This window comes from Sphaerodactylus townsendi, linkage group LG06 (genome assembly GCF_021028975.2).
Source record: "Sphaerodactylus townsendi isolate TG3544 linkage group LG06, MPM_Stown_v2.3, whole genome shotgun sequence".
In the NCBI taxonomy this organism is placed as follows: Eukaryota; Metazoa; Chordata; class Lepidosauria; order Squamata; family Sphaerodactylidae; genus Sphaerodactylus; species Sphaerodactylus townsendi.
The window spans coordinates 121019853-121042126 of record NC_059430.1 but is presented as its reverse complement, the minus strand read 5'-3'; the positions used below and the strand labels follow the sequence as shown (position 1 = coordinate 121042126).

Below are 22274 nucleotides of genomic sequence, written 5' to 3'. Positions count from 1 at the left end.
ACAAAGAACTCAGACCCTATTCAAAGGTAGAACTTATCTATTCTGGCTTGATGAACACCAGATGTCTGCAGTATATGTTCAGAATGGAATGACCCAGAAAGGGGTGGAGATTGAAAGCAGCAGAAGGCTGCAAAACTCATGAAGTTGGAGGAAGCAAAGGCTACCAGGCTGGGACCTTGATTGATTTTGATAAGCCCCGAACACCTTGTTTAAGGCAACTGCAATGTTGTTGGGAACTAGTGGGAAGGGAGTTGTTTATTTTTGCTATATTGTAAATGTTAGAATTTATTGTTTCAGGGTTTTTGCATATGCAATTGGTGACAGTTCTTTTGGGGACCTTCATTATCTTGAATCCAGTTCACCAAGCCTCTAGAGTCTTCATGAACCAACCACCAGCAGGAAGAAATGGACTTGGCATCATCAGACTGTAATTAGAAGTGACTTGGAATGAAACTTGAACAGGACCTTGGAGTGTTAAGTTAAATGTTAATGTTTGATAAGTGCCATATGTTAAAGAAAGTAAGCCATTTTGTTTAAAATTTTGTTGTTGCAAACTCCTTCCAAGTTCTGCCCCACAGAACCCACAAGCTGAGGTTACACGTATATTTGCAACAGCAGCATTTTTCAGCTGCTAACCCTGGCCTTTGACCGAGGCTTTTCTGCCTTACAAGCTAAAACAGACATTTTTATTTCTTTGTCTAAAACAGGCAGTACACTAATCCCACGCTAATAATAACAGTATTGTATAAAAACTTAGCAGTAGTGACTAACAATAGTTTGTATGTCTATAAACATAGCAACTCATAGCGTAACTATGGCCCCTTCCGCACACGCAAAATAATGCGTTTTCAAACCACTTTCACAACTGTTTGCAAGTGGATTTTGGTATTCTGCACAGCTTCAAAGAGCACTGGAAGCAGTTTGAAAGTGCATTATTTTGCGTTAGCGGAATGAGCCTCAGATACACACTGGGGGGAGAGTCTTGTAGAAGAAGTAGTAGGCGTACGAGTTTGGATTTATACTCATCTTTCTCTCCTGTATGGAAACAGTGTATTCATGGAATTTTTAGGATGGTTTTTATATAATGGTGCAAAAGTGCAAACACAAGCAGAATTGTTTTCATGGGCTCACATCGATTCCTCAACACATACACATGTGAACGCATGCGAATGGAAAAAAGGAAAACAGGTTCATTCATAATGATTGCAATTCATTATAAACACGCTATGCAGAATCCACCCTTGTGAGGTAGGTGGGGATGAGAGAGTTCTGAGAGAACTGGGAGCGGAGCAAAGTCACCCAGCAGGCTTCATGTGGGGGAACAGGGAAACAAATCCAGTTCACCAGATAAGAGTCCTCTGCTCTTCACCCCTACACCATGCTTCCATTTCATGGTTTCATCCTTTGATTGTTTGATTCATTGTTTCATTGTCTGATCGAGCTAGCCTACAGAGTGCCCCGTTGTATTTGCTCTGGTTGTTGTATATTGTATTGTGTACCTTTTTGCATAAGAAGAGCAATGAAGGGATTTCATGAGTTGACTGCTATCACCTTTGGGTGAGAGGACACTGAGTGAAAGGGCACAGGGGGTCAGTGAGGAGGAAAAGAGACTTTTAGGCGAGGGAGAGCTTAAAGTCCAAGCATGCAGAGACTGAGAATTTGGCTCTGAGCAGCAGAGATTTTTTTTCCTTTAGGTTGCTTGGTTCCTGGCTGCAGTGCATTCCTGCACCCCCCTAATCTTCAAGATATCTCAGGAGCCAAGATTGTCTGTAGGGCTCCGCTCCACTGAGGAGGACCTACTCTGGTGGGATCCCCTGGCTCCAGGGAAATGACTTCAGGCTGGAGCTCGACCATTTTAGGGCAGGGCTCTTTCAGCTCCTGGAGTTCTCTACCTTGGGTGGGAACAGGCTCCCTAGGGAGATTCTCCTAGGAATCCTGTGGGACTTAGAGAGCTTCCTTAGGGCCTGCAAGACGGACCTGTTCCGCTTGGCGTTTGGCAAGCCTACCAGCCTGGTTAAACATACATCTACTATGTCATCTGGCCTCCCGTGGGCACAAGGGGGGGAGGGGGGTAGCCAGACGCCATCCACATTTTTAAATGGGTTCTGTTTTTTATGTAATTAATATTTAAATTATGTTTTACTGTATGTTTTAATCTTGTTGTAAACCGCCCTGAGCCCTCAGGGGGAGGGCGGTATATAAAACTAATAATAAATCAAATAAAAATAAATAAAAATTTAAAAGTAGGCAAGCTTGTTGTTTAAAATCAGTGGGCATTAGAAGGATCAGCCCTAGTTTGTATTTGGACGGGAGACTCTGCTGCATGCTAGAGTCAAAGGAAACCAGAGGCAGGTAGCCAGCAAAACCCTCTGAACTCCCTCTCTCTTGCTAAGAAAACTCCTACTAGGTTGTACTCTAAGTCAGTTGTGGGTTCCTTGGCTGTGCAAGAGCAAAACGTGATGCTGATTTGGCCCTGGAACAGAAACAAAGAGGGGGCAGGAAGAGCTTGAGTGGGATGCTTACTGATGCTGCTAATGGAGGGGGAAGCACCTTCGAAGCAAGAAAGCAACTGGAGGCAGCCCAGATAATCTGTTACAGGCTGTTTGCTCTTGATCTCCCTCCAGGAATGCTGCTCTGTTTACCCTCCTCCCTGTTCTGGCTGCTCAAACAGCTGATTTACAGGAAAGAGGAACTGAAGCCCAGCACTGTAGCTTTCGTTTTTGGTCGCTGGGCTGTCTTGATAACCAGATGCTGTAAAAGGGATGTGTGTGTATTGTGTGTGTGTATTGTGTGTGCAATTGTGTCTATTGTGTGTACAAACACCTTGAATCCTGTCCCCAAACACAGGGCCACAATCCCAAATTTCTCACCCACTTACTACCACCATTCTCCAACAACTGGAAGCCTTCAATAGTTGTCCCATTAACTCTTCTGGGGCCCTTTCCGCACAGGCAGAATAATGCACATTCAATCTGCTTTCATAATGGTTTGAAACTGGATTTTGCTATTCCACACAGTAAAATCCAGCTTCAAAGTGCATTGAAAATGGATTGAAAGTGCATTATTCTGCATGTGTGGAAGGGGCCTGGGTTCTGCCAGTCCTAATGTATGGAACACTCTCCCATCAGAGGTCCAACAGGTGTTGACATTATGTACCTTTTGGCACCTGCTTAAGAGAGTCATTATTACCTGGGCATTTGACTGATTGATGCCATCTACCTTCCGACCATTGGCTTGCTTGTAATTTGCCCTACACCTACACCGGGGGGGGGGGTCAGGGAGGGGGTGAGTTTGGGGGTACTGGGTAATATTTTTGTATTTTGTTTTGTATGGGATGTTTGCATTGTAATACTGAATGTATTTTAGACAGTGTAACCTGGCCCGGGAAGGGCAGAATAGAAATTCACTAAATAAATAAATCCCCCTTTAGTACAGTTTGGGGCCTGTCTAACTAATACACCGCCTTGCTAGTGTACACCTTTCTACATACCATCCCCCCAATGTCTTTTTTACATACTTCCCCCCCACCCTCCCCACCCCCATGTCTGGCTCAAAGGTTTGCTTTGGCACTCCCAGTAGAGGGGATGCATAATCTGGGGCAGGCAGATTCTGTACATTCAGTACATTCTGGGGTGCAGAAGTGGGCAAACTTCATAAGAACATAAGAAAGAGCCTGCTGGATCAGACCAGAATCCATTTAGTTCAGCACTCTGCTACTCGCAGTGGCCCACCAGATGCCTTTGGGAGCTCACATGCAGGAGGTGAAAGTAATGGACTTCTGCTGCTGCTGTTGCTGCTGCTGCTGCTGCTTCCGAGCACCTGGTCTGCTAAGGCATTTGCAATCTCAGATCAAAGAGGATCCAGATTGTAGCCATAGATCGACTTCTCCTCCACAAATCTGTCCAAGCCCTTTTTTAAAGCTATCCTAGGTTAGTGGCCATCACCACCTCCTGTGGCAGCGTATTCCAAACACCAATCACACTTTTCGTGAAGAAGTGTTTCCTTTTCCTTTTATTAGTCCTAATTCCCCACCACCATCACCACCACATTTTTCAGCTCCACATTTGGGCAATCCACACAGCCTTTGTGAACACATGTTGCATCCTTCCCCTGAATCAGGACCATCAGTCCATCAAAGTCTGTACTGTCTGCTCAGATTAGGGTTGCCAGCCTCCAGGAAGGGCCTGGAGGTGCCCTGTCAATATACTTGACGTCCAGGCGACAGAACTCAACCCCCCTGGAGAAAGCTACTGCTTCGGAGGGCAAATGCTATGGTGTCCCTCCCAATCCGGGCTATACCCCAAATCTTCAACCATCTCCCGAGTTTGAGTTGGCAACCCCAACTCAAGCTGGCAGAGCTCTTTCACACTACCTCCGACAGGATCCTTTTCAGTGGAGCTGCCGGGGCTTTCCCTCTGCCGGGCAAATGCTCTCCCGCTGAGACGTCCCCTCCCCCCTTGGAACAGGTGGAGGAAGCCGACACCTGCCCGATCGAGCGGCCTCTTGCGCCCCCTGGTGGCGAGTGGGCTCCCTGCAGCGGCTAGACGAAGCCGCTTCCACTTTCGCTTTCGGCCGTCGCGAGTTTTCCCGGTCGAGACGGATAAGAGCGCGCTGGGGCCGAAGGTCGGAGGAAAGAGGCAGGAGCTGGGGAGCGGGGAAGCCGCCGCCGAGGATCCGGGAGAAAGGCAGACCTTGGGAGCAGAGAGGCCAGGGACAGCCGTGCTGCGAACCGCAGGAGCAGGTAAGGCGACCCCGCACTCGCTTGGGGCGGCGCCTTCCCCCAGCTTGGTCGGCTTTATGCGTTAGGAAGCGGCGCCTTCCCCCAGCTTGGCGTTAGGAAGCGGCTGCAGCGGAGCTTCTCCAACCCTGAAGGGCGCCAGACGCCCCGGGAAGGCACAGCGAATGAATGGAGGCGTTTTATTTGATTTAAACGCTTCCAAAGCCCCCTTTCCGCCCAAATGGGGTCCCCGGGGTGGGAGGGGTGCTGGGCTCGGCGATCAGAGGGGGCCGCCGGTGGCTTTCTTTGCAGAGTGGCTTCCCCGCCGCCGCCACTCTACTGAACCCCTCTGGTACTGCTGCAATGTGGCTGGGAGTGGAGGAGGGAGAACTAGGTGGGTGGTAACCCCCCAGGAACCTTGGAAAGCACCGCTCATGTCTCAGCCGCAGCATCTCTGGGGCAAATGGTTTGGACTCGACCCCAAGTCTCCAGGAGTTGTCCAACCTGGAGCTGACACTGAGTATCCTACCCTCTTCTCCCCGCCGGAGGGGGATCTGGCAACCCTTGGAGATCCTGGGGGGCTTCAATGCATTGGGGGGCCTTCCTGTCACTCTTTAGGTCTTTTGCGTGCAATGAGAGCCCCCCCCCCCCCCCCCGTCAAAAGTAGGGTTTGTTTCTACGGAACCATCAGTGCGGAAAAGATGCAGGATTCCAGCGTGAAATTTGCTGGAAGTCAGGCGAGGGAGATTTGGGACCGGGGGAACCAAGCAAGGGTAGATCTGAAGCATTTTTGGGATATGTTTGGCTGCATTTTAGGTATGTTTTGGCTGCATTTTAGAAGGGAACTCAGAGGGGGATCGGAAGGTTGCGGTTGCTAACAGATCAGGAGAAAAATGCCCTACCCCGGAGTAAAGGTTTGCTGTGTTAAAATAGTCAATTTGCATACGGAGTTAAATGCGACAATTTATTTAAAATATTTTGATGCTCCCTTTCCTGTCGATCAGGGTCCCATAAAAACGTGGCCTCGCTTGATGAATGAGCTGCCGTTCAGTCTGTATTAAAAGGACTGGCATTTTTATTTCTCTCCAGACCAGTTGGCAACCCCAGTGTCCATACACAGGTTTTCTGGGATGCAAGTTTCAGGCATAAGAGCCAGCAAAGAGGGCATTTAGGCAAACATTGCACAACAAGCACCTCTTCATTTCTAGCCAACTGAATCCCCAAGGATCTAACCAGACTTGACATGACGTGGGGAAGGATGGGGGGGTCAGAACTCAACATTTCTTAAAATCAAATAGCTGACAAATGAAGCTTAAAGGGGCATACACCTAAAATGTTGAGCTGTGGGACTCGAATCTAACTCTTTTACTGCAGACCAATACTGCCACCACCCGAAACTAAAAGCATATAGCAGCTGGCTATTGAGACGGCCATGTGGGGATAGAAGGGACTTAATCGTTCTACCCGTTCATTGGTCTCCCGGTCCCCCATTTAAGCAAGGCTCTGGCCACCACCACCCCTACACATTCTCTCACACACAAACTGTCTTTGCCCATTCTGCCAGGCTACAGCTGTGGTTGGCCTTGAAACCCACCGGGAAGATCAAGGCGCACAAACCCCACTCGCCTGTAAAAACAGGTACAACCTGTATGGAGCCCTGTTTGTAAGAAAGGGCCAAAGCACCGTCTCTTGACAAATGAAACCCAGGCTCAATAATACGCTCAGCTCCTACGCACCATTAACATAAAATGAGAATTCCTTGCTGTGTGTGCAAAGAGCAATCAAGTGTGCACTTCCCACAGACTGTATGAGCATTCAGTGTAACTTGAAAACAGGGCTACAGATGGTTGTGGTGGGTTTTCCGGGCTGTGTGGTCGTGGTCTGGTGGATCTTGTTCCTAACGTTTCGCCTGCATCTGTGGCTGGCATCTTCAGAGGTGTATCACAGAGAGATGTCTGTTACACACTGTGTCCAGTGAGAAGGGAATGTTTACTGATTGGTTCCCCACCCTGGGACATGGACAGTATATATACTTTCATTACTCTACCAACATTCCTCTCCTCATGGGACACAGTGCAATAGGACTCTGGGTTACATCATCTGAAGAGGCTGTGCCACACATCCAGGGCTGCAAACCGCTAGGGAACAAGATCTACTCCTTCAGACTATCGGCTACACAGCCCTGAACCTACCACAGCCCAAGGTTGAATCCGGAAAGCCTCGGCTAAATATAGGGCTGCAGTTCTTTCCAGGGATACTTGGGTTGTTGTGGAACCAAAAAAAGTTTGGGTCCAGTGGTACCTTAAAGACAAAAATTCCTTATCTGGTAGGAGCTTTGTGCGTAACGTAAATTACACTGGCCACATACACTAAAATAGGATGACTTGGAAGAGACTATGTCACTTTCATCCGTTTCTTTTGTACCCAACCTAGTTGTATCATTGTGCCATTGGCCTAAGTAGTAATTGTGTTTCCTTTCATTGTTTTAATTTCTTTGCATGGTCTGGATTTTTAAAAAAAAATGTTTTAATGGATTTGTCAACTGGATTTCCTATTGGGGTGATCTACTCTCAGCCCTATTGGAGGCTGGATATAAATTCCAGCCACTAATTAATTGGATTGATTGATCATTGATTAAAACAGAAGTCAACTGACCAGGGTGGGTTTCTTGTTGTGGTTGAGTTCAGGATCTTGTTCCTAGAAAGAGCCTGCATCTGTGGCTGGTGCATCTCTAGAGATGTATCACAGAGACACTTAAGTACACCTCTGTGATACACCTCTGAAGACCTAAGTTTCTGCTGTGATGCAGGCTTAAAACTTTTAGGAATGGGTGATCTTACTTGTGACTACTGCCACACAGCCCAGAAAGCCCACCACAGCCAGTTGAGTTCAGCCAAGGAATGCCTCAAGAAGCCAATCTCAATCTGTGAAATATAGTGCCCTCCCACCTTCCCATCTATAATGTGAGAAGCCAGGTGACTCTGGAAACTGTGCTTGGTCAAGGTGCGAAACTTTTCCCAAGCACTTCAGACTAACACGGTTGACTTCTTTAGAGACCACAAATAAGAGCTCTGGGTATGGAATTCTTCTAAAGAGTCAAAGTTCCCTCTACTGTGAAGTTTGACTTTCGAAAGTTTATGCTCCAAAACTCTTTTGGATCTCTATAAGAAAATAACTGCATATTCCTTGCCAGTATAGCCAGTGCTCATGTTGGGAGGGACTAGTGGGAATTGTAGTTCATGAACATCTGGAGGGCCGCCAGCTTGACACCCCTGCTCTAAAGTGTCCTTCACTCAAATCTGGCAGTACTACTACAGACCAGCATGGCTGTCCTCTGAAACGGGATTATTTTTTTAATATCATAATTTTTATTATTTCCACATTTATAACATAACCAAAAAATGAGCAATTAAAAAAAACCTATACAAAATAACAAAAGAAAAAACCCTAATAGAAAGGGATCTTCACTGTTCCAAAAGAACTTATAGTATAAGAAAGCCTTACAAACAATTGTTCATTTGTAATAATATAGTTCAGTTCAGTAACCTTTATTAGGCATTTTCAAGAAGAAAAGCATGCAAGCACAAACGTAATACAAGGCTAAGGTTTAGCAAAACCTTGAGGTGCATTTCTAACCCACAAAACTTTCAAAAGAATTTAGCTTTACAACTTCAGATAGCTCTCTAAAATTGTTAAAAGCAAATTAATCAAGCTCTAACGCTTTTGTCTGATAAATGATATTTAAAATTTGATCTTGTACAAAGCAATGATAAACCAATATGGTTCTAGTGTAATTGGTATAATATATATAGATATGTACTTTTAAAATACAGTTAAAAAAGTACAGTAAATAAATTTCAGAATTTTAAAATGGTTTGACAGGTATAGAGAGCTACCATACGTATTGTATGAGTACTGTAATTCCAAGAAGAAAACATATGGCAACAGTAGGGTTAGAAATCCTCACTTCTACTCACAAAGGCGGATTAGTCCGAGACGCACTGCATTTCCCATTTGGCAACCTAGGAGGCATGGGTGGGTGAGAGCTCACCGGAGCCACAACCCATAGCAAGTTCTTGCTTGCCTTTGGAATCTGCGGGATACCCCTTCCTATTGGTAGAGGCCAAGGAAAACTCGTTGAATCTGGCTAACATAAAATGCCCGGGACGGGTGGGCAACCCAAAAGTAGCTGCTAGGTAATCATTGCAAGGGATCTCTCACCGTTCCAAAAAAGAACTTTAGCAGGTGAGCTACAAACAATTGTTCATTTGTAATAATATAGAATAATCTTCCCATCAACCTTATATTTTAGCAGTAAACCTGTCACAATTTATCCTTCTGTTTTTATGACAACCCATTTATTCAAAGTTTATGTAATTTAATATACATTTACCATTATCTATTAAGTACTATTTTCTGCCTTTTTCAATTACTCAGCTACATTTTTAGTTTACCTGATTACTTTTATCTGATTAGACTGCACAGTGTAAAATAAAGTTTTCATAAGAAAAAGACATCATGTAGACAATTCAACAGTACAAAAAGAATCATTCCCACTTTTCATTAAACTCCTCCGATCTCTGGCGTGTACATTTGGAACTGGATTATTGTTGCATTTCACGAGCTTGTGGAAAAGAATCTGTATTCTTTCTTTTGGGTGGGTGGGGCCTAAGTACTAAAACAGCTAACTGGCCCCAGGAATTCAGTCTCTTTATAAATAGAAGAAACTTCGTTGGTCCTACTCTATTGCATTCTATTACTCGCTTAGGGGATTCTCCCACTGAAGGCCAGAATGCTTGGCACCATATTATGAGGTCCCAGCAATGGCGTGAGGCTGCCAGGGATACGCGAGGGAATGGGGGGTGTCTTTGGTTCTTGTGGCGCTACTTGTGGGTGGTGTGGCAGGGGAGGTAGGCTAGGCAATGGGTATACAGAACCCAATACACACCTCTATACAGTTCCTCTGCCGCTCTGTCCCTGGGCACCAGTCCTTGCTAACCCAGTGCGTGCTTGTGGAGTTTTGTGAATAGGTATTGGGTAATATAATAAAATGTGTTTATTTGATTAAAGGAGCTTTGACTCTTGAAAAGCGCTGGAAATCTTGGAAATCTTTGTTGTTTGTCTTTTAAAAGATGTTACTAAACCAGAGGTCAGTAGCCTCGTGCATCTCCGAGATGTTCATGGAATACAATTCCTACCATCGGCCCCGGGGCTGATGGCAATCTTCTTTCGTAGTCCATGGAACATCTGGAAAGCTGCAGATTACGCGGTGACTCCTCTGTAATTTGTAAACACAAATCTTACTCTTTGTTTCATTAGTGATTTGTACTTTTCTTTTCTTTCCAGTCAGAACCCAACGTGACTTCCATTACTCTCACCTTCTCTATTTGATTCTCTCAACAACAACCCTGCAAGGTAAGTTAGGCTAAGAGATTGTGACTGGCCCAAGGTTACCCATTGAGCTTCCATGGCAGAACATGGACATGGCTGGAGAGGCATGACCCATTGTGGCTTTTGAGCCAGAACGGAGGGGGGGAATCTTAGTCCCATGGCTGTACAATGCTAACACAGTTATGTACAAAACTATTCTCACAAAAAAAAAAAAGTTACTTGGAGGACCGTTAAGGAAAGTCCTAAAGCAGTTTATTTTTTAACAACGCGTAGAGTAACAAAAGAAAGCTGAATCTAAGCTCTCCAGCTTAGATCCAGAGATTACATCCTTCACCCACCACCCCATTTGTCCCACACCAAATGTGCCTTACAAATTCTACAACATTTGCACTACAGAGCTTCAAAGAACCTGGGAACCGTTCACACCTTCTTGCAGGACAGCTGGTGCCAGGGAGTTGCCAGGAAGGGAAGAGGGAAACAGAAAAGCAGTTACAGGAAAACATTTGCAATTCTTACACAGCAAGACATCTGGGCACTGGCAGGCCTGGGCCTGACATTGTGTTCTGGACTACTGTGTATAACTTGCTGTAAGTAGGATCCTACTGTGTAATTTTGCATCGTTTAACGTGTCATGTTAATACTTCTGCTTTGCTTCCATCCTGTTTTTGGATTTCTGGTTGGTTCTACAACCCAAATGTTATTGCCCTGTTTATTGGATGACTCATTCAATGCAATCCACCTTGAGTCCTACTGAGAAAGGTGAACTATAAGTCACACAAGTTACAAATAAAAATGAATCTCAGGCAACTTCCTTGCTTTCAAAATGGTGTCAGGAACTGGTAAAGCTAAAATCTCCTTCCTTTTCACTATAGAACACCCGGATCTATGGCTATGGAAGAATTTCAGTTCGCTATTCATCAGGGAAACCTCTGTGAAGATGCTTCGGCTCACCGGGTGGTGCAGAAGCGAAGGCAGCTGGCTGCAAGTACTTTTAGCCGACTACTGTCACCTCAAGATTGCTGTGGTGGGTGAGCCAGGCTCGGGAAAGTCCTCCTTTGTCAACAGCATGATAGGCAAACGTGCAGGTGAGCCAGGTGCTGCTGAGACCGGCATCCAAACCACAACGGTGAAGGCCAAGGATTACCATCATCCAACCAGCCTGCACAGGTCATCCCTCTGGGACCTCCTCTGGGAGGAGGGAAGACTCAGCTTTCACTCTCCCCGCATTGAGCAGGTGGATCCTGAAACGCGGCTTTTGACTCTTCTTCAATCATTGTTGGGCTGCACCAGCGGCTTTTCCGGACCGGGTCCACTCCGACCTGGCCCACGAGATCCAAGCGACATAAGGGTGAGGACTTCCTATTTTAGTGCGGACCAAAATAGACAGTCTCACTCCTGGAAGATCGCCCCCCAGAGACGGCTTAGCCGGCTCATTAAAGGCTTCTGCGATGAGAAGAAGGTCCTCCAACGCATCAAAGATGACTGTGTGACGAGCTTGCTGAATGAAAATGTGAGAGACCCCCAAGTCTTCCTGGTGTCCAACTGGGACCCCCAGAGCTATGATTTCCCCCTCCTGTGGGAAAAGCTGCAGAGCGACCTCTTGTGGCTGAAGAGGGAGGCTTTCATTTTCAGCCTACCTTCCCTGGCCGCACCTGTCCTAGGAAGGAAGATGGAATCTGTGAAGAAGAAGATATCACTCATTGTCCTCTACTCGTCACTTTTGGCTTTGCTCCCTGTGCCAGGGTTCTCGTTTGTGGCCGCCATGTTCTTTTTTGTGAGGTTCCGCTCTCTATGCTACCGAGAGTTTGGCCTGGATGACCCGTCACTCAAAGCTTTGGCGGGGAATATTGGGAAGCCGGTAGCATCCCTTCATGCTGTGATGAAGTCTAGATCTCTAATGCCGTTGATTCTCTGGAGGGTTCCTGACCTTGTGGGAGCTGTTCTAATGCTGGTCGAATATTGTAGGTGGGATCGTTATCCCTATGCTGGTTCTTTGGTGTCAGGAGGCGTTTCGGTTTTTACCAGCTACTACATGCTGCAGAGATGCATAGTTGCTGTTGCTAAAGATGCCCAAAACGTCCTCTCCAAAGTTCTGGAGAAAACATCAGTCTAGAAGACATGGGTCTAGCAGCAGACGCAATCATGGCATAGTCTGTGATACTGCAGTTAGTTCCAGGAAGCAGAAGTCTGAGTTAGCAAAAACTTAGATTTCTAAACTACATGACAGACAACAGTCAGGGTTGTAGGCCTTAAAAATTACTTAGTACCCAGGCGATCTAAAATAGGTTCCCAGAAAAAAGTGATTTCTGTGACTCGTACAAATTATGGAAGCAGAGTACACTTGTACAGTTTCTCTTATTTTGTATAAATGTGTTGAGAGTTTGCACACCATGATGCAAGTCAGTGAAACCCCACCTGTGCTTTCACAGAGACCCTTGTGCCTTCCGGCCATCAGCCGACTCTCTAATGTTGCCTTTGATTCCTGTTTAATGAGTGCCTCTTTTAAAAAGTCTGGTAAGGATCTAGAATTTGAGATGGTATTTTCATAGTGGGGCGAGCAGTATCAAACAGCTCTCCTTCGCTGACAGCTACCGCAAGTATGGGCAAATAATGGCATCCTCTATGTCCCCATTTGCCCCTCCCAAAGCTTCTATGCCTCCCGGTGTGTGAATAGCCCCCCCACCACCATGTATAAAAAATGACTGATTTGAAAGAAAAAAGCAACAGGCATTGTTGATAAAACATCCCTACTGCATTTTTAGTAACGTGAGAAAATATACGTTAAAAATCACCAATGTATTTTCATTCCATAATGTTACTTACCATATATTGCAGCATATTGTTCTCTTTTTTCAGATTGTAATATTTCTCATTGTTTTTTTAGGAGCTGATGCAAATAAAATACTTCTCAAAATAAAATTTGGATCACCATGTCAACAATTGCGTCTTTTGTGATGGAGGAAGGTCATTCATTTTTTTCTCTTCGGATTTATATTGTCCTTTTCAACCGAAGTCACAGCCACTGAATCAGTATAACCTCAAACAAGTTAAAGCCAAGACTAACACAAACACAGGAAAAACATTTAGGGAAGCATTTGTCTGACTCAAAGAACAGCGTTAAAACTGTACCTTTAATAGAAATAATTTAAAATTCTATATCAAAAACCAAAATACCAACAATAAACAAAAATACAGAAAGTGGGGAACACGTTACAAACAGAAAGGGGATCCCCAAAATATACACTTAGAACTCAAAGTCTTTGTATAAATGATATAAATGATATCCCTTCAGTGAAAATCCAAAAAAAAGTAACATAATTTGGAAGGATTCCAATTGCCAGATGTTCAGCTGGATTTCACTTCAGGAGATAGGCCACATACAAACATCAGTTAGTAGAAACATCAGTTAGTGGTTGTAATGTTGACCCAGATGAGTTCAACACTTTTAACCTTGGTCTTCTTCAGCCACAACAAATATATACAGAAAGTGATAAGGCATCTAGCCCCAAAAGTATGACTTCAATAGAGTAACAGGCCACTCAGGGGTGGGATCCAGCAGGTTCTCACAGGTTCCCGAGAGTAGGTTACTAATTATTTGTGTGTGCCGAGAGGGGGTTACTAATTGGTGATTTTGCCACGTGATTTTTGCCTTAGTTACGCCCCTCCTCTCAGCAGTAGCGCGCAGAACTTGGAGCAGTCTAGCAGGAGGTGCATCAGCGTATGTGGCAGCCTGCGCCTGCGTGCATTCGTTTCCCACCCAAGGACCGGCGCAGCGGCTGCGTCCTTGCCACAGCCCCGCCCAGGAATGCCCTGCCCCCGGAATGCCCGGCCACGCCCCTGTTGTGCCCCGCCCAGCCCCATTGGCGCTACGCCGCAGTTTGAATCCCACCACCGTGGGAACCCGTTACTAAAAATTTTTGATCCCACCACTGGGCCTCATGCATCTAAGCATAGCGGATGAAGCATTGCCAATACCTATGCTGTTGCTGCGTCAGCTCGTATACTGAATCATTTGTCTGACCTCTGACATCTGTTTGTCAGATTTTTGTACTTTTTGTCCAGTTTTACACACCACAGCAATCTCTGCTAGATCTTGATATCGGCTGGTGGGCCCAAGTGCAAAATGTCTGCCAAGAGAGGCAGAGCCAACCACAATTTAGTTAGCCTCCTTTCCTTCTGTGAGCTGCCACTCAAGAGGAAACGAACCCAACCTCCCTCCAAGGTGTGAAGACGGAGATAATGACCAGGGCAATGTTCATTCCTCAGAGAAAATCCTTGGGCTTTGGCTTCCACAACTGTTTTTGAAACTATTGTTTTCCCACAAAATCAGAATTAGCCCCCTCCCCCGGACCCACCCACTTCTTGGCAAGTGCTAGAGGAACCCACAGACTACGTGATGGGAACCCCTGCCCTACATAGACCTAGTGAATGGTTCAAATGACATCACACATCCTTTCTTGCAGGACCTTTTCTGTGTGCAACCTGCCGGGGAAGCACAGAATGCTGGGACATGTTCATGGAGTTCCAGAAAGCAAGCCAGAGAGAGAGGAAAAAACCTATTTAGAAGCAAACGGAGATACTATTACGGTGATCATGTTGTCAATGTCCATTTAGTGTAAAGTTGTCCCTACCTTGTTTAATCCTCACCAGAGTAGCACTGTTCTAAATCTGTTGAAGTCAAAGCACTTGGAAAGGTGTAACTTATGAGTGTCAACCTCCAGGTGGGGGCGGGAGATCTCCTGGGACTGCAATTGATCTCCAGACTACGTGCTTGCTTCCCTGGCAGAAATGGCAACTTCAGAGAGTGGACTCTATGGTATCATTATAGCTTCTGAGATTCTTGCTTACCCTAGACACCCACCTTCCCCAGGCACCCCCCTCCCAAGCTTTTAGAAATTTCCCACAGTGAAGTTGGCAACCCTAGACTATAATTCTGCTTAGACCTGCACTGTTGAACTGGCTGTCCTTTCTCACCAAGGTGTATTTCGGTGCAGTGGACAAAGAATCTCTATACTCTATCCTACTGAAAGATTTCGGGAGGTCTGTGAACTGATCTGCCATTTCCTGGACCATCTATGTTTGAGAGTGCTTGAGTCCTAGTGCCTAGTGCTGTCCCCAAAGCACTAGGACTCAAGCAGAGCATTCTAGAAGAGTGGTTCTCAACCTGGGGGTCGAACGACCCTTTCACAGGGGTTGCCTAAGACTCTCTGCATCAGTGTTCTCCATCTGTAAAACGGATAAATGTTAGGGGGGTGGGGGTCGGGTCACCACAACATGAGGAACTGTATTAAAGGGTCGCAGCATTAGGAAGGTTGAGAACCACTGTTCTAGAACAAAGATGGTCCAGGAAATGGCAGATGAATTCACAAATCTCCTCAATCTTTTAGTGGGACAAAGTATAGCTGAATCCACAGCACGGCCCCTGCCAACAAACTGCAATTCCCAGAATTATTGGGGAATCAGTAGCAATTATACAGGTGGCCCTTTCCACGCAACCAAAATAAAACATTTTGAGGCTGGAGTTGAAACTTTCCTCTGGGGAGTTCCACATGGTTTTTCCCCAAAAAATGTTTTATATGCATCCTCTTCATAAGCAGTTCTTTTGTGGAAATGTTGTTACAATTTTAACTTGCTGTTCATATTTCTGTAAGATAGTTCCCATGCCTCTCTGCATTCCTCAGACTTCCTCCTCAGCACCATCTTCCCAGCTTGCTGTCTCACTTTGCTTTTCCTGCGAAGGGAGAGGAAAAGTCACACTTTTCGTGTGCGCTCACCATGAAGGAGGCCACGTGTGCATAAACGATCCTTTTCTCATCCTTTGCAGGGAAAGTGAAGGAGATCCCAATGTGTAAGGTTCTCTCACTCCTCCCTGACTTCCCCCACCCGCACCACAGCAGTTTCTCTCACTCTTCAGGGCAACACTCTGAAGGGATTTCTTTTGTCTTTGTTTTAATGCTGAAGAGAAATTGACATGGTAGCAAAGTAACAAGTGGTCAAGATGCTGGATTGGCTCAAGTAGGAGCACTTTGCAGGAAGAGAACCCCTGTGCAAACAAAAAAACCATGGGAAAACCCCACTGAGAAGCAAACAGTCATTAGGTAAGTAAAGCATATGTAAATAGCCAAAGTTTTCTTTCCACTTTCTATGGGTTTTCCAAACTCTTCCACCCCATCATCAGGACATAACTAGAAAGGAACTTTAAACACTCACACACAAACCCCAATAAACCAGAATCCATCTCTGCTTCCTTCATACCTTACTTTGCTTCCCATTTTGAGTCACTTTCTCTGTCACCCAGACCTACCCACCGTTGGTTCTGACTCTTCCAGGGTTGCCAATTCTGGGTTGGGAATTTCCTGGAGATTGAGGGGACAGAGGCTCAGGAGAGTGGAGTTTGGGCCAGGGGGAGAACTCAGCAGGGGTGTGATGCCCTAGAATCCACTATCAAGAGCCGCCATTTTCTCCAGGGAATTATAGAGAGCTGAGTACTTCTGTTAGATTTTCAGGCCTCGCTGGAAGGCTGGCAACCCTACCACAGATTTCTTTCCACACAGTTCTGCTTTCACCATATCCTGGTCCCACACTGATGTTGACCTAGTTTAAACCAAGTCTCTGAAATGTAGGCAGCACTGTTGAGTCATTTATACCCCACCTTTCTTCCCAGTGGGGAATCCAAGCAGCTTACATCCTTCATTTTATTGTCACAATAACCCAGTAAGGCAGATTAGGCTGATCCAGAATAAACAAGACTCACTGCAAGGTCAAGCGAGGATTTAAAGTTTGCCAAGATGTTTGTCTGATACCATAACCACTTTTAGCTTTTCATAGACCAAAAGTCTGACTCAGTATAAGGAGACTTCAGTGTTTTCATGTGTCTGCACAAGAATTTAACACAGTGTTTCCCCAGCAACACTCAGCAAACTTTTGAGAACTAACAGTTTCATTTTTCACCTCGCCTTTGTCAAGTTAATCTGCTAACAAGTTCACAGCCAAGATGGAAACTTTGTGTGCAAACAATTAGGGGGCGGCGGGGGGGTGGGGGAGAATCTGTCCCATAAGGAGGAGTGCATCTTGGAGGATAATATGACAGTGCCCTTTGTTTTGTGAATACCTCACCCACCAGGAAACGCTAACTAATTCCTCCTCCAATGATATATAAGAACACCTCATGAAATTTGCTCGCTTATCGCCTCAAGAGACCATAGCAGCTTTTCCTATTGCCAAATGAAATCTGAGTTATAGAGAAAGCTGAGGGGGGGACATCTGAAAACCCCACTCCATGTGTTTCACCTGAGAACTGGAACATCCTTGACATCCTGAGGAACACCTACCTGGTAAACTGGGTTTTGGGTTTTGTTTTTTGGGGGGATGTATCTTGTTACAAGCGAAGGCTGAGTCAAATTAGCCTAGCTTGCTGCCTCCGGCAGACATAAGAAAGAGCCTGCTGGGTCAGACCAGAGTCCATCTAGTCCAGCACTCTGCTACTCGCAGTGGCCCACCAGGTGCCTTTGGGAGCTCACATACAGGAGGTGAAAGCAATGGCCTTCTGCGGCTGCTGTTCCCGAGCACCTGGTCTGCTAAGGCATTTGCAATCTCAGATCAAAGAGAATCAAGATTGGTAGCCATAAATCGACTTCTCCTCCATAAATCTGTCCAAGCCCTTTTTAAAGGTATCCAGGTTAGTGGCCATCACCACCTCCTGTGGCAGCATATTCCAAACACCGATCACGCGTTGTGTGAAGAAATGTTTCCTTTTATTAGTCTAATTCTTCCCCCCAGCATTTTCAATATATACCCCCTGGTTCTAGTATTATGAGAAAGAGAGGGGGGGGGGGGATGGGTTGGTAATTTTGCCTACATTTGAAATTAGGCGGATATTTGAAATTCAGATTTGAGTTTGTTTTGAAATTTTGAAGGGACAACTATGAATAGATTGCTCTTAAGACGAGTCTTAATGTTTGCAGTGTTAAGTATCAACTTGCCAGATTCCATCTTGTGACATAGTATTTTTTTTACATCAGACCTTACCTTTATACATTGTCAGAAATGTTGTTTAAAATATAAAGAATTAAAGCAAATTCAGGAGGTAATCTTGCTGCAGACCTCTGCCCCCATCCAGGTTCTAAAACATGAAGGTTCCTTCAATACACAGAAGCCAAAGGAATGCACTCTTATGTATTTTCAGTCTTTCTAAATCTCCTTTGAATTTTACCCAACACCATGTATTATGATAAAGAAGCTGAAACCATCACTACCAATGATACAAGGAAGTTAATTCTACAACGGTGATTGCTAGTGAGACGTGACAAATACCAGGAAAGATTTAATCAGCAAACAATGTAAATGTTAGAATAGTGAAAAATGGAGGCGGGGTGGGATGGAGGAACAGCAACTGTTACATTTCTAAAAGCAACTGGCAGGGGAAATTTTGTCCATTCAGACACACAGATCTATACTGGGGTCCCCTACCCTTCCGGGCTCGCCGGCACCTTTTGAATTCACAGTGTAGGGCATAGTTCTCAGTGTATGGGTCTTTTGTGGGCACAGCCACAAAATTGGCTGATGCCGCTTTAAGAACATAAAAACAGAAGAAAGAGCCTGCTGGATCAGACCGGAGTCCATCTAGTCTAGCACTCTGCTACTCGCAGTGGCCCACCAGATGCCTTTGGGAGCTCACATGCAGGATGTGAAAGCAATGGCCTTCTGCTGCTGCTGCTGCTGCTGCTGATCCCGAGCACCTGGTCTGCTCCCGAGCACCTTTATCTCAGTCACACACCTAAGATTATTTTGCTGTGATGAGAGATGCTGCTAAAACTATATTTTTCAAAAAAGATTATCTGCACAGCCAATCAAACCTCTAATGGCCAATCGGAAGCCATACTGGGCAAAAGTCCCCCTGGCCCATCTCACTTTCTAAAAACACTTGGTGAGCATGATAGAAGTTGTCATGGGCACCACATTGGGGATCCTTGATCTACACTCTATTGGGAAAAGCCCACATGGGTGGAGGAGCTGAGGAGAAATATGGGCCCTAAGCCAAAAGTTGAACATTTCTTCCCTTTCCAAATTCCGCTGCTCAAAATCCCAGCCTCCGGGGGGGGGGGGGGGCTTTGTTATATGCATTTGCACATAGTTTGATGCTTACACAACGAAAACTGAAGGGCCTTTTCTGAAGGTCCTAATTACCAGGATGGAACTTACAATAGCTACATGAAAGGCTCCAGTGAATCAGTCTTTCTAGAAGATTCTCTAAAGACTTCATGTTTTTGCAGTCCAGTAGCAGCAGATTTATGGTGACCCCACAGGATTTTCCTGGCAAGAGATATTTAGGGGCTGTTTGCCATTGCTGTCCTCTAGTATTCCTATTACAACTAATTATTCCAATGTGTCTTTGTGTGGCTCTCTATTTATCCTCAGGTCATTCTCTCCCTCCAATTGACTGGAGCACCAAATTTTGACTGGGGTGTTAGGTGAAAAAATGTACATTGACATGCTATTCCCGTTGACCCTGTGCGTTCTCTGGGGTCTTCTGGGTGTGGTTGGTGCTCAGAATGAAAGCGGTAAGTCTTTGCTATTCCAAAAGATCCTTGTAGATGTACTCTCCCCAACACACACACACACACACACACACAGATTTGTGACCAATGCTTGATCTGAGAGCCAGCATGTTGTAGTGATTAAGAGCAGGTAGATTCTTATCTGGGGAACGGAGTTTGATTACCCATTCCTCAACCTGAGTGGTGGAGGCTTATCTGGTGAACCAGATGTGTTTCCACACTCCTACATTCCTGCGGGGTGACCTTGGGCTAGTCACAGTTCTTCGGAACTCTCTCAACCCCACCTACCTCACAAGGTGTCTGTTGTGGGGACAGGAAGGGAAAGGTGCTCAGAATGAAAGTGGTAAGTCTTTCAATCCAAAATGTTCTTCTTCAAATAAAGCCCACACAAAGAAAAAGTCACCATGGTGTATCGCTCAGGTTCAGGGAGCCAGAAGGATCTTCCTGTTTGACACCCATCACTGTAGAGGACAATTGTGTTATGGTGCTTATTATTTTCAGATTCAGCTCATGGTGAGCAGGTTGCTCCAGATTTATTCCTAGGGCTCTGCTGTCTCTGTTATGAGAATTTCCTAATAAGTAATCCCCATCCCAAACCCACACGCATGGCCTCTCAGAAGTTGAAGAAGGTGCAGACTGTTTCTGTTTCTGGAGGCTCCCAATATTCCAGAAAATGAAGAAAGGCCAAAACAGGATTCCAAATATTGCAAAACATCCACATTTGAGGCCCTCCATCAATGTTAGATTCGGGCCAAATGGTCCTTCTGGACCACCCTAATGATGCTACTCCCCCAATTTTGTGTACATCCTACAACACTCAGCTGCCGAGATTCCTTGTTCTACATCATGACTTCCTCCTTATCTCCAAAAATGTTCATTATCTACTCTTGAAAATCCATCTGTAAAACCCATTTTTGTTCCACGGAGCTCTTAAATGCATCCTCCAATTCAAGTGGAAGTTAATCTACCATCATAGAATTTACTATTGGATACAGACAACTTTTTCACTTAATCTCAACTAATTCTCGTTACTATATAGCGCCTCCCCCTTCCCAGCCAACATGGTTTTTGAACATGCTGGACCTATGTTCTCTTTTCTAGTTGTCAGAGAGGCTTCCTTTCTCACCATAATAAAAGAAGCCCATAAGCTGTTTGTAGGGCTCCAAATTGGCTTCATCCAGACCTTGACTTGCTTAGCATCCCCAACGTTGCAGGATCACATGCTCTCTAACACTGCTGTGAGAGCTATTCAATGACTATGAAAAATTCACCATTTTGGTTGGGGTAAGGGATGGGATTCTGCAGTAATAATTGCCAGGACAGAAATATTTGGTGTACCAAGACGTCATTTTTGAAACCAGATATTCATTCTTCTTTCAGCTACGTTCTCTTTGAAAGGGCGCCCAACAGTGGAGCTGCAATTTAGGGGAAGTAGATGTTACTACTTCTGTGGAGCAACCAAGCACCTGGAGAATCCTGTGGAGAATGTACCATCCAGAACCACGCGTGAGAATGCAAACGTTGCCACATCTCACAGCAGAAGTAGTGCTATGCCATCCGTTGTAACCAGGCCTGCAATGAGTAGTCTGGCTCGAACTGTTCAGAAAACAAATGGGACCTCTTTTCCTGAAGCCAGATTGGAAGTCTTTGGAACCCTGGTGCCCTGCGGTTTAAGAAACACTGTGCAGGAAACAGTGAGGATGAGCCAAAGAAAAGTGGATAGGCAGGAAATTGGGTCAGCACAGTTGCAGAACCAAGCTCAGCCTCGTCGAGTCCCCTCCCGTCCTGTCTACAGACCCAAACCTCCTTCAGGGTCTAAACCTCTGAAACCTAAGCCCAAACCTAAACCTAAGCCAAATGATGGATCAAGTGGATCTGATTTTGGGGGTAGCAACAATTTTGGGGGTAGCGACAACAATAACAATGATAACAATGAGACAAGCAATAGTAGTAATGGTGGGGACTCAACACACTGGACCAACTTCCCAATCCTCGTTCTTGGCCTTGCCGGACTACTGGTGGTTCTCCAGGTCTCCTAAATCTTCAGTTTCTCCTCTCTTGTTTCAACACTCACATGTCCCTTGTTTGCTGTATTTGGGGTTCTTTATTAAGATACTAGCTTGGGAATTATCCATCCTGGGTTGGATTAGGTGCCATGTTTTAAACTATACTTCTATTGATTGAATGTTATAAATTTATTTTTATATTGGTAAACCAATATAAAACCACTGAGCTTGCTACAGCAGAAAAAGCAGGGTAAAAATAAACAAACAAATAAATAAATGATGATGATGATGATGGGTTCCATGCTTTGTTTTCTTATAAATAACTTTTCACAATGGAATTGGGATCCAATCCATGATGGTCAGATACAGTCTATATGGCAGACAACTCAAAAATGAATAATTTCTTCAGGGTCCTCAAAACTGAAAAAAAGTTGAAGGGGGTGGGGGGAAGCAGAGGATTAAACATATTTTTACTCAGTTGGAAGGCACCCTAGGATCAACCTTATGGCTCTGAACACAACAGAATGCATCTAGAACAGGGGTAGGGAACCTGCGGCTCTCCAGATGTTCAGGAACTACAATTCCCATCAGCCCCTACCAGCA

At 45.2% G+C, this 22274-nt stretch overlaps 2 protein-coding genes across 2 annotated transcripts; both read left to right on the top strand.

Moving 5' to 3' along the window:
- Positions 1 to 3584: 3584 nt before the first annotated feature.
- LOC125435481 (interferon-inducible GTPase 5-like) lies at positions 3585 to 13037 on the top strand. Its single transcript, XM_048501681.1, has 4 exons — positions 3585 to 3640; positions 4467 to 4741; positions 10064 to 10132; positions 10981 to 13037. The coding sequence occupies exons 1-4, from the start codon at positions 3585 to 3587 to the stop codon at positions 12219 to 12221; spliced, it is 1641 nt and encodes a 546-aa protein (XP_048357638.1). The 3' UTR covers positions 12222 to 13037.
- A 4269-nt stretch (positions 13038 to 17306) lies between these two features.
- LOC125435265 (probable serine/threonine-protein kinase samkC) lies at positions 17307 to 21963 on the top strand. Its single transcript, XM_048501452.1, has 3 exons — positions 17307 to 17442; positions 19526 to 19668; positions 21046 to 21963. Exons 2-3 carry the CDS (start codon positions 19587 to 19589, stop codon positions 21702 to 21704), a joined length of 741 nt encoding a protein of 246 aa, XP_048357409.1. The 5' UTR covers positions 17307 to 17442; positions 19526 to 19586; the 3' UTR covers positions 21705 to 21963.
- The last annotated feature ends 311 nt before the right edge of the window (positions 21964 to 22274 follow it).

Bases quoted from the DNA above. Each gene is read 5' to 3' on its own strand.
- LOC125435265 (XM_048501452.1), top strand. From the start codon at position 19,587: ATGTACATTGACATGCTATTCCCGTTGACCCTGTGCGTTCTCTGGGGT. The intron at 19,669-21,045 runs GTAAGTCTTTGC...TTCTTCTTTCAG, and splicing joins TGGTGCTCAGAATGAAAGCG to CTACGTTCTCTTTGAAAGGG.
- LOC125435481 (XM_048501681.1), top strand. From the start codon at position 3,585: ATGCATAATCTGGGGCAGGCAGATTCTGTACATTCAGTACATTCTGGG. The intron at 3,641-4,466 runs GTGGGCAAACTT...CCCTTGGAACAG, and splicing joins GTACATTCTGGGGTGCAGAA to GTGGAGGAAGCCGACACCTG. The intron at 10,133-10,980 runs GTAAGTTAGGCT...TTTTCACTATAG, and splicing joins CTCAACAACAACCCTGCAAG to AACACCCGGATCTATGGCTA.